The following is a 15,077-nucleotide window of genomic DNA, read 5'->3' on the forward strand; positions in this document are numbered from 1 at the left end:
GGGGGCAGGGTTGTATTATATTATCTCCTACATCTTCCTGTGGGGATTTCCAAAATCCTTACGAACCCCTCAGGACCATCAGTTTTAGATCACAGCACAAATTGGAATTGCAGGTATTGCATTCTGGCTGGAAAGATGGTGAGACTCCCGGTGTTATGTTCTCATATAATGAAGTCCGGGGGTGACCCATCCTGTGTTCCCTCTAATTTTTTCCATTCATAGTGGGCAGGATAAATTTTGATGTGCGCACCAAGGCATGTGCAGATATGCATCACCGATAGAAACACACGCTGCCCACTGTGGGTGTCTGTGGAGGCTCTGCTAATCAGCTAGGCAGCACTTGTATCTCTCCTGGGCAGCTGCCCAAGCGCTCAGCTCACAGGGAACACTGGTCTCACCCCATTCACATAGCATGAGTGTTATTACTTTCCTTGATTTTTCTGTATGCCATTTTTATCCTACTTTTTTGCTATTTCCCCAAATGAGGGATTTGAAGAATTTCCTCAACTGCTGGGTCTCCTGCCCTTAGGATAAGAAGCTGAAGACTAAGGCCATCAGTGCAATCCCGATAACAATCCATACTAGGATTTTTTTCCCCTGTTTGCATTTAATACTGGCTTTAATACTTACTGGTTTGCTGGTTTATTTGGTAGAATTTCAAAGTTGTATAGGGTGGCAAAGGTTTGGAGTGGCATCTTTATTTTCTTTTTTCATACTGAAAAAGTAATAGCTGAAGATTTAATAATTAATCATCTTTAACAGCAGCAGAAACAATAAATCTGTGCATCTTAGTAAATACTGCTCCAAGTTAATACATACATACATGGTACCTGTTTAATAGAGGAGCCCCATAAATTCAAGAAGGTAAGAGTTGGGCCCATTTTTCAACCGTAGAACTCAGATGGGATTCCAAAGAACTTCTGAACTCAAGATGGGCACCCTGTGATATAGGGTCAGCAATAGCAATAAACTAGCCATTAATGAAAACTCCTTCCCTGTGGCCTAGATTTTCCCTTTTCCTCTTTTTGAAGAGAAACTGACTAAACTAGTGGTAAATCATGACTGGGCTGAGATTAATAATACGAGAGACATAATAGGGGAGACAGTATCCTTTATTGAATTAACTTGTACTGGAGAAAGACAAGCTTTAGACATCCTCAAGAGCTCGTCTTCAGATAATAATGCCAGGCAGACAAAGGCTAGTCTGCCACACTAAGTCTGCACTAATAGATTTGTTCTTTAGTCTGGTCCTTATGGAGGTAAGATGAAAGTGATTCAGGGCCTCATTCTACTCCCATTGCCTAACCTCCCATTGCCTTCACTGTTCAAGTCAGGCTGTCATTGTAGTGGCTAGTCAGACCTGAAGTGACAGGAAATGGGTCTGTGATAACAAATAGGAGTAAATCACTTTTTCTGTACAAGAACATGTCCCGGCAGTTCTTAGGGGTTGGGGTGAGCAAGTCTGAAATCTTGTGGTTTCACAGTATCATCACCCTTGGGAGCTGGGGGGACAGAGGTGGGTTAGAAGACTTTGGGGTTGAAGACAAACACCTACATCCCATGTGTTGTTTTTTCATGGACTGTAAAGCAAAAGGAGCTTCAGTTCTGTATGGACCTATATTGCATTTTAATTTGAGTAAAAGTTCCACAGACAGGCTGCAGCTTAGTGTTTCTCAGTCTAGGGCTTTGGTTTTGTATATACATTAATATATATATACAAAATGTTGGGCTATATCCTCATCTGGTGTAAATTGGTTTAGTTCTGCTGAAGTTGTGGAGTTCCTCCAATTATACCAGCTGACAGCTAGACCCATATATTGTAATGTTTTAACATTATCACAGGTTGTCATTAAGTTCCACTCTCCCGGACACACTCATATTTGGTCACTGTCTTCCAGGAGCATGGGAGGTTCTGTTCCCTGACTCTGTTATTGGTACAAAATAAAGCAGCAGAAATGTAGCACTTCAAAGACTAACAAAATGATTTATTTGGTGATGAGCTTGCACAGGACAGACACACTTCTTCAGATCAATCTCATTTCCAATACAGACTGACATTTTTAAGTACAGAGAACGAAAAAAAAGCAATAAAAACTGACAAATCAGATAGGATTGATGGGGGTGAGTGTTGGACTCTGCACAAAGAGAGGGGTTTTGTATTCTCTTCTTGTTACTACTTATTGTTTATATTCCAGTAGTACCCAGAGGCTCCATTTCAGATCAGGGGCATGGTCATGCTAGCAGTTCTATAAACACAGAAAAAGTAATAACTCAGCCCAATGACGTACAAGATATAATGCCTATATGTAAACAAAAATAGGTGAGGAGAACACAACAAGGGTACTTTTAGTAAGATTGCACCCTCACAATGTTTCAAAACATATTTTGACAACTACAGCATATCTGTTGTAAGATTCTGAGTCAACCTGAACTCTGATCTGTGAGGTTTTTTTTCTGGTATGTGCCAAGGAAATAGGAAGTTAAGCATAGTGTGTCCCAGAATAGATTATCATCTTGATATGTGATGGCAGTCCTGGTGGTGACAGCTTTAATTTTTGGTTGATGTTTATAATGAAGGGTCTCCTGAGCCCATGTTGTTAATCTAATTCGGTTAGTCAGATTCTCTCTCTCTCTCCACTGAAATTACAGTATATCCAGTGGCTTAGCTTTTCTTTCTGGTGTTTTCTCTGCATGGATTCCCTAGAATGTCAGGGATCCTCAAAATAGGAGTGCTAAGATCTCATAACCACTGTGTTACTACTCTCTGGGATGACCCTATTCTTAAAGAGGAGACAAAAGTATTCAGGTTTTTTTTTTCTTTGTTAAAGTCCTTTCAAAATAAGTGCAGTAGCAGACAAAAACTTCAATTTCCTTCTGGAATCCACTCAGCTGGTTGCAATTACTCTCCGTTATAAAATATTTGCAACTTCAACCAGACTGGTGGAGCGGTGTTGTTTCAGTTTCATGGAACATGCCTTGTCTCTCAATGCAGGAGCTTCGGTGCCATTGGAAAGGAATAGAATTGAGCATCCTGGTATTTAGGCCTGAGGAAAGAAGGAGTAGTGAACAGTTCCCCAGCTGCTGCCCCTATCTTTCATCTAACTATGTGTTTCAGGAAATGGTGGGAGGTGTCACAAGCAATTTATGAAGCTTTGTCAGATTAAAACTGTGAAAGTGAATATTTGAAGGGTGAGAGGAAGATTTTGGGAGGATTGTAAAACTTTTGGGAAGCAGCCAGTGCCAGCTTGTTCATTGTTGTTTTCCAGAATCATGCCAGCATTAAAGCTTTCATAAATCTCAATAAAGGCCTATTTCCAGGCTTTTAATGCCAGGATCATTTGAAATATCAGCCAGCCCCTCCAATCAGTGCCAATAGAATCTGAAATACCAACCAGTATGAGTAATTCGAAATACCAGTAAACACAGGCTAGGTCAGCATAATGTGCAATGCAAGTTCTGCCAGCAAATTTATGCATTTGCTGTTTTATGTTGTTATAAAGTTGAACATTGTCATCTGCTGTAGGATGATGGTTTTTTGTGGTGGGAAGGAAAGAGAGCTTGGGAAACAGATTGCACAATTGCAAAGATTTGACCAAACTTTATGACAATTATATTTGCAAAGTAGAATATGCTGGAATTCTTTGGAGATGGCCCGTTGCTCTTAATTCCAAAATTAGCATTTATAATGTTGTTTCTGAACCTCCCAGGATTGCTTCCTTTTCAGCAGGACTCCCCTTATACTATATGTCTTAATCAATCCTCGTACTATTCCCTCCCACCAATCCACAAAAGGTTTCTTTGATGAGGGGAACAAGGAGCAGAATTTTCATTCAGGTCTGCATTTATCTTCCAGATAAATAGTCATTAATAATCAAAGAAAAATGATCAAATAAACTATGGATGAGGTTTAAACAAAAAAGAAGAGGAACAAAAACCACTGCTGCAAACACATCAAATGTAGTGGAATCAGGAAATGTTTTAAAGGGCTATGCAAAAAAGTCACTTCTTTGGCATCTGAGTCTACAACAGACGAGTGCTTCTTTAACAGGAGAAACCCTTAATAACTTCTCCACTTTCTAATTTGCCCTTTGTTAATCCTATGGGTGTTGTGTGATGAATAGATGTTGTGTAATATGTGAGACATGCTACCCCAGAACTTTGAAGTGTCTCCCACCATTCTTTCTCCAAGTTATTTCTGTCCAATAACTATGTGTTTCAAAGTATTAAATGACACTCAGCAGTACTGACAGCTGCCACTGGCCTGGGGGCAAGGAGGGAGGGGGCTGATTACCTGTACCCCCCAGGAGGGGTGGGCCAAGGGTGGACGGGGCAGGGCTTAGGGCAGTCAGCCCTGGTGCTCCCCCTGAACCATACACAATGCAGCAGCACAGTGCTTCATGGAGCTTCAAAGGGGCCCAAGGTCAGCTTGCTCCCTTTGCCCCTCACATCAGTGGCAGTTTTGATAAGAGTCATGACTCCCAAGTGGTGTCTCCTTGATTTCGTTGAACTGTGCAGCAGAATTACAGCAGAGACAGCTAGAAAATGGCTGGATAGATTGAGCACTAAACAAAGTTCTTGAGCAAATGGAGAATGATGCTCTATGAATAAAGGTAAGATAGGGCTGTTTATGTATTGAACATCTCTCCTGTGACTCCAAAGTTATGTGCATCCCAGATCTGCATGATTGCTCCAAGCTTTTGTACACATACTGTGTATCTGTTTGCGCTTTCCTTGCGGTGTTCTCAAGACCTTGAAATTCAGAGTTGTGACATATGCCCTCTTGTGCTGGTGTAGCAGTTACAAAACAATGCTCCTGCACTATGTATAGTCATTCACATAGGTCCCAGGTGAATGCAAAGGGCTACTAGATCAAAATCGAAGCATTGTGCATGAGCAAAGAGTGGAGAATTGGGACCCACTGTCTTTCCTATGGAAATGCATTTAGCTGGATTTCATACCAGCGCATATGGAAGACTCTTCTGGAAATCTTTGAGTGGTGATGCCAATTTGAGGTCTGCAGGCATCTTTCTGGGAATAAATTGGTTACCTGCAACATATCATACAAAGGTAATATGTGCAACAATTTCATTTTCTGCAGATGACTATATTGATTGTAAATGATTCTTGCAGCTTCAATGTCAATAGCATTTGCGTAGCTTGGTTCAATACGTGGGGATCAGTTTATTGAATCCTTGGAAAGGACAAAGTGGATGCTAAGAAAATTAAAAGCCCCACTCTCTAGGGAAAGCTTCCTGCCCTTCATCCACAACCACAGAGGCCTCCAGACACAGTTAAGTTGATGGAATTTCGTTGTGTGGAAGGAGGGAGGCACAATTTGGGGAACTCTGTTTATGGAGTTTAGTACCAATGTATCAGAAACTTAAGCCCCGTTGTGCATTGATATGAGCAGCCTGCATGGGCTACACTCCAATGATTGAATCTGGGGCCAGGGAACAAATGAGGAAGGGCTTGTGAGATTGCCACTTGAAACAGCAGCCTTTTGCGTCTTGGGAAGCTTCCCAACAAACTCATCTATTCACACTGGATGCCTGGGGAAGCAATTTCTTGTCCTGTCCTATCTGTCTCTTATGCTTTTTTCTCCATGTTGCAGTCTAAAGGGAGAAAGGATGAAATTTTGCCCTGGGCAAAGGGATCAGCACAAGATTTATTCACCGTTCAAGTGTCACTGATACTTTCAAACTAGGAAGAGAGGAGCACAGGTTGCAGGCTTGGTGCAATTGCAGCATATAGCCAGTTTAGTTTTAGAAACATGAAGGCCTCTCATGCTGTTACAGCATTAAGTACATGAAATGTATAGGCCTTGTATTGCTCTGTTGCAGAATGTGAATTTTGGTCAGAGAGATGGTAACATTAAAAGGGCCCACAGAAAGTGTGACAAAAATAACTAGTTGTATATTAATGGGACTGTAGCATGAGAAGAAATTGCAGAGACTAAGAATATGTTTGCTTAGGGGTCAGTTTAGGCCAATAGCATGACTGTGACTCCCCTGGCAGAGGGGCCTGTGCTCAACTCTCTTGTGTCCTGTTGCTTCAGAACCTAATGTAAACTTCATTGAAAATAATGTTTTGTAGATTGAAGAGCTAAAAGCCCTCTGAAAGCTACTTCATTACAGACCAGTCACATTACTTGAGATTAAGCAGTCTCTCTTCCAGGTCCACTTTATATTCAGGACCTAGATGATTTTCAAAGAGATTGTTACCAGATGTGCAAACAAAGTGGATTACAGTGGGAAAATCCAGGATATTGAGGAATTATATTTGTGCAGAGCGGGGCCCTGTTCTTTCATTGAATGAAATATTTGAGAGCGCGGTTGGATTATGAAGTATTAATTTAAAAGAGGGCAGGGGAAAGGGCTTCTGGACACACTTGGCTCAATCCTTAGTAGCACTGAGTTGACCCTTGATGCAGCTCAGGAAGACCTGGGCGAAATGGTGTCTCTTATGTCCCTTAGCTAATTTCCCCCAGCCTGGATTGTTTAGATCCTGGAATGACTCCCAGCAGTACTTAGAGCACTTCAAGGGTGCTCTAAATTATGCCTCCAGCAGCTAGGCACTCAAGTAGCTGATTATCTTAATAGGGCATTGTGCTATCTGCCCAGCATCACCTCTCCTGTCCTTAATAAACTTTCTTCCTACCCTTGACATGCCACTTATTCCAAAGGGAGATGGGTGGCTGCCACAGAGCAGCTGTATCAGCTCTTTACTACTCAGATATTCCTCTCTGATGCGTGGAGCCTGATCTTCTCATTTAGGGTGGCAGTAAAGAGTGCTTTGTGATGCTGAGCCAGAGGTTAGATTGCTGCTGTTCTCTGTAGAATATTGCTCCATGTCTTAACACCTTTTATTTAGACCATGAGGTGTGAGATCTCCTTTGTGGGAGAAAATGAGGAGCTAGGATTGCAGCTGAGATCAGAAGGTAGCATTTAGAAGTACTGATAGCTGCACACAACATGTAGTTCTTTGGCCAATCTGAGAGGCAACACTGACGTGGGAAAATGTCACCTTTAATATGGTTTTTCATGCTGATTTTGATTCATAAATAGGCTTGATCAAAGAGTTATCCAAGTAGATAGATTTGCTATAAGTGATGATACAGAACTGGAAAAACTATCAGGAGAGTAAGTTTGAAGCATTATGGAGGGGCAACCTGATTACAGACTAAATAGGACACACACTAAAAACTTAGGCTTCAATTGTTTAGACCTCTTTAATATTGTTGGTGCTCATTTGTGCAAAAGTGTTTAACCCATAACTAAGGAAGTCAGCATTAAAATGTTCAATTAAAAAAGACCGGGTTTGTTTCATTATGTATGTTAAGAGAAGAAATAATTATGGATCATTTTCTTCCCAGGGGAAAAGAAACAGTGGTTTCAGAGAATGTTACTTCGGAAGTCAGAAGCATTGCAAATTAACTAAGCTTTGTCCAGCTATGGGCTACACCTTCAGATTAGCAGCTCAGAATGACATAGGCACTAGGTAAGTCATTACTTATCAGTATTGTCTCTGCCATGGATGAAGGCATTGAAAAGACTTAATTCTAAATGACACTGAGGTGTTGCTAGTTTTTGTTCCCTTGGGCTGTATATTAAATGACTAAACTTGTATTGCTCTACAAATAGTGCTTGCAGAGTAGATCCTCTGAGAACTTTCACTCGGTTCACAGGGAACTGACTTGAAGTTTTCAAAATGATGAAATAGTTCTAAGAGGATGGACCCATTTGGAGATGTCAAATGATGTTTTTTGTTTTGTAAAATACCCACTAGGGATCTCTGGGAACCAAAAATCCCCCAAGTTGTTGAATGTTGTTCCTAAATTTTATTAAATGGTGTTCCACTGTCATCATTCAGCCTTGCTTCAGGGTTTGTGCTCGCTTCTTTCTTTGGCAAGCTGTAGGGCAGGTCTGCAATAGATTTGAAAGTTGAACTAATGTGCAATTTTAGCTACAATAACTGCATAGCTGGAATCAATGTATTTAAAGTCAACTTGTCAGGCCATCCTCACAAAGGGAGGTCGTTGGGAGAAATTTGACCCTTGAGCCCTCGTGGTTCTATTTAGCACATCCCCATTAGATGAGCTAAATCAGACCCCAGAAGATCAACCCTGATTTTTTTGATCTTTGGGTAAGTATAGAGGTCCACTTAGTGGCTCAGCTACTGGGAAAGTAAAACAAATGGAACAACAACTAGGAGCAGAGAGAACTAACACTGTTTGAGGGGATTTTAGCAGGGTGGGTCTTGATTCTCGATTCTTGTGCACATGAAGTTAAATTCAGGCCTGAGCAAAATGGTGGGAACCAGTGGGAGGTCTGGCAAACATGTTTTGTTAGATCTGGGAGTTGTGAGAAGCCACAGGATAGAAGATGTTGCATCAGCTAGAGCAACCTGAATATACACAATAGATTTCTGGGTGGGGATTTTAGCTGACACTGAGTTTGCTCATTGACGGAAGGGGGATATACACTGTAAAGAAGCTACAATAATTTTTGAAATGTACAGTAATGCTCATTTTAAATATTATCGGGCCCTTTTCATTGTTTTGTGACTTGGAATGTTCAGTTGAAGGAGGAAATAAGACTGGAGGGAAAAACACAGATATCCAGAGAGATACATACGTTGGGTTTTTGAAGGGAAATTCTTCCATTTTCAAAATCCTGAAAATGCAAAGTTCCTAGTAGCCATATATGGTTTACAGACTTACAAACAGGAGGATACCATGAAGATGTCCTACTCATTACCAAGCGACCACCAAGAGATATGATTTACTAAAGGACCTCTGTTCATGTCCATGCCTTCTTTCTCTAGATCTCATGGACCAGTTTATATATGGATTCCCTTTTCCATATACCCTGAGAGAGCCTCTTTTTTCTGTGGAGGAAGGACTTAAAATTTAGCAGGGTGCTTGGGTCCAAGAATTGCCAATTGCTGTGCTCATGAAAATCTCGCAAAATGTGGCTGAGTGATAACTGTGTATAAGTAGCTATTTGCACTTTCTCAGTGCAGGTTTGTTAAAGGCCAACTACAAAGTTCTCCAAACAATCTATCTTTGCTGAGCGTGTCCTGCTCCCACAGAGCTCTGTTCCACCCTTGAGAACTTATTTTGGAGGGCTAAGCAGTAATGTTCCTACAGCTGCTCCTTAGCAAGTGCCTTCTGTGGGCCTGAGCAGGTAGACAGTCTCTCCCCTGATCTGACTGATCAAACTGTCTGGAATCCAGGAAGTATGAAAGAAAAGGAGCTAGCCTGACTCAGGGCTTATCTTCATATGCAGGGCTACAGCGGTACAGTTGTAACACTTCAGTGGAGATACTCAGGGTTGTCCATAGAAATTTTGGTGCAGCTCTCATTGGGGGAGGGGGCAGGAGCAGGGTAGGAAGGTGGCAGGGGTGCGGCCCACCCCAGAGTCCAGCAGTGGCAATGGGAAGCAGAGCAATATGGCTGGGAGGGCAGATCAGGCTGAGGCCAGGTTGCTACACTCCCCACTGCCAGTGGATGTGGTAGCTGTGTTGGTAGGAGAACCTCGCCTGTCAATGTGGCATTATCTACGTGGGGAAGTTAGTTCAATAGAACTATGCTTCTCGGGGCGTTTTTCATACCTCTGATCAATGTTGTTACACTGATACACTTGTGTATTGTAGATCTGCCTGAGGAGGAGAGGGGGTTGCAGAGGGACTGGCTAGCAGCGGAGAGAGTCAGGGAACAGAAGCTGGTAGGAACAAGAGCAGAGGAGAAATGGGACAAGAGTAGAGAGAAACAGAAGCTGGAGGGACTGGAACACAGAGGGACAGATATGTCAAGGATATATGAGAGGATACAGGAGAAGAAGGGTCTGTATCTATCAGAGCAGTGTTTCTTCAACTATGTTCCACAGACACTGGTGTTCCATGAACAACTCTCAGGTGATCTGCTGTGGCATAGCAACTAGCAATGACATGCCATGCATGTATGTTTTCTGTTAGTAAAACCAAATACGTTACTTCTTCATTGCTTTACTGCATTTTGGTTTTGCTGTATATGTTGCTGTTTGTTTATTTATTTGTATTTTTTTGGTCTAACACAGTTTTTGAAGAAAATTGTCATAGATATTCCACATAAAAATATTATTGTTTGGTGTTCTGTGGTCTCAAAAAGTTTAACGCTGTACCTGAACACACTTCCCTCCAGACCAGAAATAGAACCCCCCATTTCCACAGTATTAACATTACTCTATTCTCAGCAAGAATCTCTGAAATCTGTTTGCCAAGTGTGTATCTCATCCTTCTCTGATGGCTGGCCCACACAGGCTATGTCTACACTACAGCGACCTTTCGAAAGAAGTTCTTCTGGAAGCTCTTGTCCAAAAAATGTCTTTGGAAAGAGCACATCCACACGCAGAAAAGTGGATCAAAAAATCAATCTACTCTTTTGATAGAGAGCATCCACACAGCCCCTACTCTTTCAAAAGAATGGGCCAGGGATTGAAAAATTTGGCATCATGAGGACTGCTCTTTCAAAAAAAGGGCCTGTGAAGCATCTACACGTGCTTTTGTTTTTTTTAAAAGAAGCTTTCAAAAGAAGGTGGTCTTCCTGATTCAGGAACAGAAGAGGTCTTCCGGAAAAAGAGCCTTGTTCTTTCGATTTTGGATCAAAAGAGTGTGTTTAGTGTGTAGACCCTCTGTGCCCTTTCAAGAAAGGGCTGGATTTTCCAAAAGAACTTGCTACTGTAGGCACAACAACAGAGATTATTTCAGACTTCTGTTGCTTGCAGTTAGCTCGAGTGGCAGAGGGTACCATGTGAGAGTCAATGTGGTACCACAAAGAAATTTCTGATGTTTTTTCCATTTTCTTTTTTTAAAATCTGAAAAATTGGACACAGAATATATATTTAAAGAACCTTAATATTACAAAATCAGGCACATAAAAGTTGGGAAATATTAGAATTAAGGTTGCCAGGGTATGCAAATTATGTATCTTTAATTACATGATCACACAATGCATTTTCCATGGCTGATTCAGTGCACAGAATAAACCATAATCTGGGGATGAATCAGACTTGTGTGGTGAATCAGACTTTTGTCTGCAGAATCCCTGCATTTGTTGCAGAAGTTGGTGTGTAATGAATTCAGTATAGGACTGTGGGAAGAGAACCCTGGTCTTGTGATTAAGGCAGTTATTCTGGAGACCTGGATCCTATCCCTGAATTTGCCAGAGAGTATTTGTATGGCATTAGGTAAGTCACATAAACCAAATTTTTGCAGGTGGTTAATAATTGTGTGTTCCTGATTTTCTGTGGCCCTTGATGAGTCATCTGGGGCAACATTTGCAAACTTAATAGCACCCACACTTCTAACTGAAGTACATTGTAACTGTGCTTTGAAACCAAAATTAAGGGACACTTTTAGCTCTATCCATTCTTCTGCTTCAGTTCCCATATTTAAAAAAAATAACAATACCTTCCTATTTCACAATGAGAGAAATTAATTTGTAACTCTGAGCAAATTAATAATTCTCTCTTTGATTCAATGTTTGGATGGAGCACAATAAGGTATAGTGGCTATACGCTGGCTAGTGAGGAGAAAACAAATATGAATAACTCATACGGAGAGCATCATCCGCCTTGTGTGCACTGAATTAGAGAGGTCCTTTGAAATAAATTCATGTAAATATGTCATTAAAGATTGTGTTATAAGGCATGTGGACAAGGGATCTGAATTAGGGTAACACAGACATCCTTAACTCTGGCTTTTCCCTAACTTTTGATTGCTTGACTTTCCAAGTTTTTTACTTTAATCTTTGGTGCAATTATACAGAACTTATTGGTATATTTCCAGCTGCATTTTGAGATAGTAACTTTCTGTTTGTTTCTGTACAGTGGGTACAGCCAGGAAGTTGTATACTACACCTCGGGTAATATTCCTCAGACCCCTTCTGCCCCCAGATTGGTTCGAGCGGGTGTCACGTGGATCACATTGCAGTGGAATAAGACTGAAGGATGCACACCAGAAGAAGGGATTTCGTACACCCTGGAAATTCAGGAGGAAGATAATGTAAGTTCTGTATTAACCTTATTATAAAGATGATAGCATGGACCCTATTCCCTCCTCACTTGGACAGGTGCAACCTCACTGAAGAGAACATCCCTGTTTATTGAGAACGTTTCTGTTTTGATATTGATGTAGATACTGCACAAGATTTCACTGAAGTCTCCTCACAAGAAGGATGCGTTGACTAGAATGCTTTGTGTATTTAAAAAAAAAAAGCCAGCTTCTAAATTTAGGGGATGTTTCCTAATGTGCATCATTCTCTGAACCATTCTTTATCCAGATACACTCTGTATCCTCAGTTCCATTTGGCAAACAAAAATGGCTTTCTGTTACCTCACTGACTAACTGTGAACAGTTTATCATTGAGGAAAACCCTGCAAACACCTGAGCCCTCCCATGAAGAAATGCTGAGTACCCACAACTCCCATTGTGGTGAGGTGAAGAAAGGGGCATGCCGGAGCTCATGGAGTGCTCAACGTTTTGCAGGATATTAAACTGTTACCAAAATTGCTTTCTTATACTACTTTACAGCAAAATTACATATTATTCCACTCAATTAGCTACTCCATTCTTTTAGAAAATAATTACCATGACAATAGAAGATTACAGAAAATAAGAGAAACTTTTGGAATCCATGCTGACATGATACATTGTAGCTGTGTTGTATGATACAAATGTCATCCATACACACCGATTAATAATACATAGAAAATTGGTTTGTTCCTGATTAAAATTTTAGGATTGCGTGTTTCACCCAAAGTACACTGGAGATGAGCTAACCTGTACTGTGAAAAATCTCAGAAGAAGCACACAATATAAATTTAGGGTAAGTCTGTTTCTTTCCTTTTTTGTGTTGCAGAGCATTTTGTAAACAACACTTTGAAAAACTGAGTTATCAGACACAAGCCTTTCTTCTCATTAGAACCTGATATGATAGATGTGAAAAAGGTCTCCTCTCTTGATAGCTCTCTTTTCCAAAGGTGGTAATGTTACAGTTAAAATATATTTTACCTCAGAACATGTTACTTCCATGGTGTCCAGTATGTTCACCACTCACCACATATGGTGAACAGGACACTGAGGTGTGGTGATTATGGCTCTGGAGCCACATGTGGCTCTTGGAGCATTTAAATATGGCTCCTCCTAGCGCTCCACTTGAAGAGTGTTGTCCACCCACTCTCCGCACACACCTCATTGCCTGGTGGGAGAAGCGTGTGGCAGGGGCTCTGGCCATGGCTCCAGCTACCCTGGCAGTGGCTCTAGTGGCAGCCCCAACCACTCTGGCAGCTATGGCTCTGACCCCAGTGGGCCCAGTCCCAGTGGCTCTGCTGAGGGCAGGGGATAGGGGGAGGGCATTTATTTAGAGCGGGGCTGTGGTGAATATGGAAGGATGACAACCACAAGTGTGGTGAACTGTGAATGCCTGTTGGATGCCCCTGTGCTAATTGCATAGGTTGGTTGATGATGATACAGGCATTAATACCAAAGACTAGTCATAGAGGATTTGCTCAATAGCTTTCACCTCTGGAGGAGGTACTGGATGAAGGGCTTGTGGGGCATGGGGTGTTAGGGCAGGCATCCTCTGGTAGAAGGACAAGATGTCACTTGTAACAGCATGACTTAGAGCTCTGATGTTCTTTGTGGGCATTTTCTTAAGCTGTTGCTAACTGTGTTACAGAAACTTAGAGGGAAAAAAACACCATTCTTGTAAAACAGACAGGGACACTGAAACAGAGCCTGAAAACAGGGACATTCCTAGGACTCAGGGGTACAGGTTCGCCCAGCAAATGAAAAACTAAGCTTTCCCATCTGTTGAATGTGATTTGGTTGTACAGCAGATGTATATTTAATGTTGTGCGTTTTCTTCTTCCAATGATAAGTCTTCTTCCTAAGATATGTTTTTATATTATAGAATACATCGTATAACAGACTTCAGAAGTTTGTCTCACTAGTACCGCACTTTGAAGATGTCAAGCTCAATACAAGTGCTGAGTGTTATTTACTAATAAAAATGCCCATGTCTGATTGTATAGAAGCTGAATACCTGCTTCCTAACAGTCCTAGCTGTCCTGTCTTTGAAAAGCCCATACATGTAAATACATGATTTATCCACAAGATGGCATCACACTATGCACTTTTTATTGCTAGTACTTTGTTACCTCTAAGGTTCATATCCATTGAGTTTCCAGCACATAACCATTTTACAGAGCAAATAACTGAAAATAGCTCTATTTAATTTTGTGTGAGTATTATAAATTCACAGGAGGATAAAATTTCTTTCATCTCAAAAACATGCACTGCCATATCAGTGGGTCAAGATAAAGCAAAAAGGTTTGCACAGAGAAGATTGCTTTAGGCCTTAAAGACATGTTTACTTATATCCTGATGCCACATAAGCATATGAAAAATTACATGAACTTGAGAGTCAGGTGTCCTAGATAGGTTGCCATATTATGCTGTTTATTTTAGCATGGTTTATGCTGCAGCTTGTGCCTAGGTAAGTAAAGAATGTCCGTTGCTTTGCTTATAGCTTGAGTTTAGCAAGTTACTTTTACTCTGAAACTGGGTTTTTCAATGCTGGTTTGACGGTGCAGTGATAATCCACAACATTACACTGTGTGTCTGAAACTAAAGCTGACCTTGGTCCTGCCCTCATAAGGAGACCCGGGCAGCATGCCTGGTCCTGGATGATCTTAAATAAGAAAGCCCATACTAGGTCAGATAAGTGGTCCATCTAGCCCATTACACTTTGATTGGATAGCAGCCAAAGGCTGGTTGCATCAGAGGGAGTGAAAAGGCAGTCACTGGGTGATCCATCCTGTTGCCACTTTCCACCTTTTGCCAAACAAAGGCTAGAAGTACTCAGAGCATGGTGACAAGTATCAGAGGGGTAGTCGAGTTAGTCTGTATCTTCAAAAACTGCAAGAAGTCCTGTGGCACCTTATAGGCTAACAAATATTTTGCAGCATAAGCTTTCGTGGGCGAAGACCGGCTTCGTCAATGCATGAGTGGGCGGTTCCAGAGGACAGTTTAAAGAG

At 41.3% G+C, this 15,077-nt stretch overlaps 1 protein-coding gene across 2 annotated transcripts in view; it reads left to right on the forward strand.

The window, feature by feature from the left end:
• FNDC3B (fibronectin type III domain containing 3B) overlaps positions 1–15,077 on the forward strand; it is a 402,180-nt gene that overhangs the window by 286,080 nt on the left and 101,023 nt on the right. For both annotated transcript variants that reach the window (XM_075004071.1, XM_075004072.1), the window contains exons 12-14: positions 7,373–7,497; positions 11,868–12,042; positions 12,779–12,865. In XM_075004071.1, coding sequence (XP_074860172.1) covers positions 7,373–7,497; positions 11,868–12,042; positions 12,779–12,865 — 387 coding nt within the window. The remainder of the gene's footprint in view (positions 1–7,372; positions 7,498–11,867; positions 12,043–12,778; positions 12,866–15,077) is intronic.

Source organism: Carettochelys insculpta, chromosome 10 (assembly GCF_033958435.1).
Source record: "Carettochelys insculpta isolate YL-2023 chromosome 10, ASM3395843v1, whole genome shotgun sequence".
NCBI classification, from domain to species: domain Eukaryota; kingdom Metazoa; phylum Chordata; order Testudines; family Carettochelyidae; genus Carettochelys; species Carettochelys insculpta.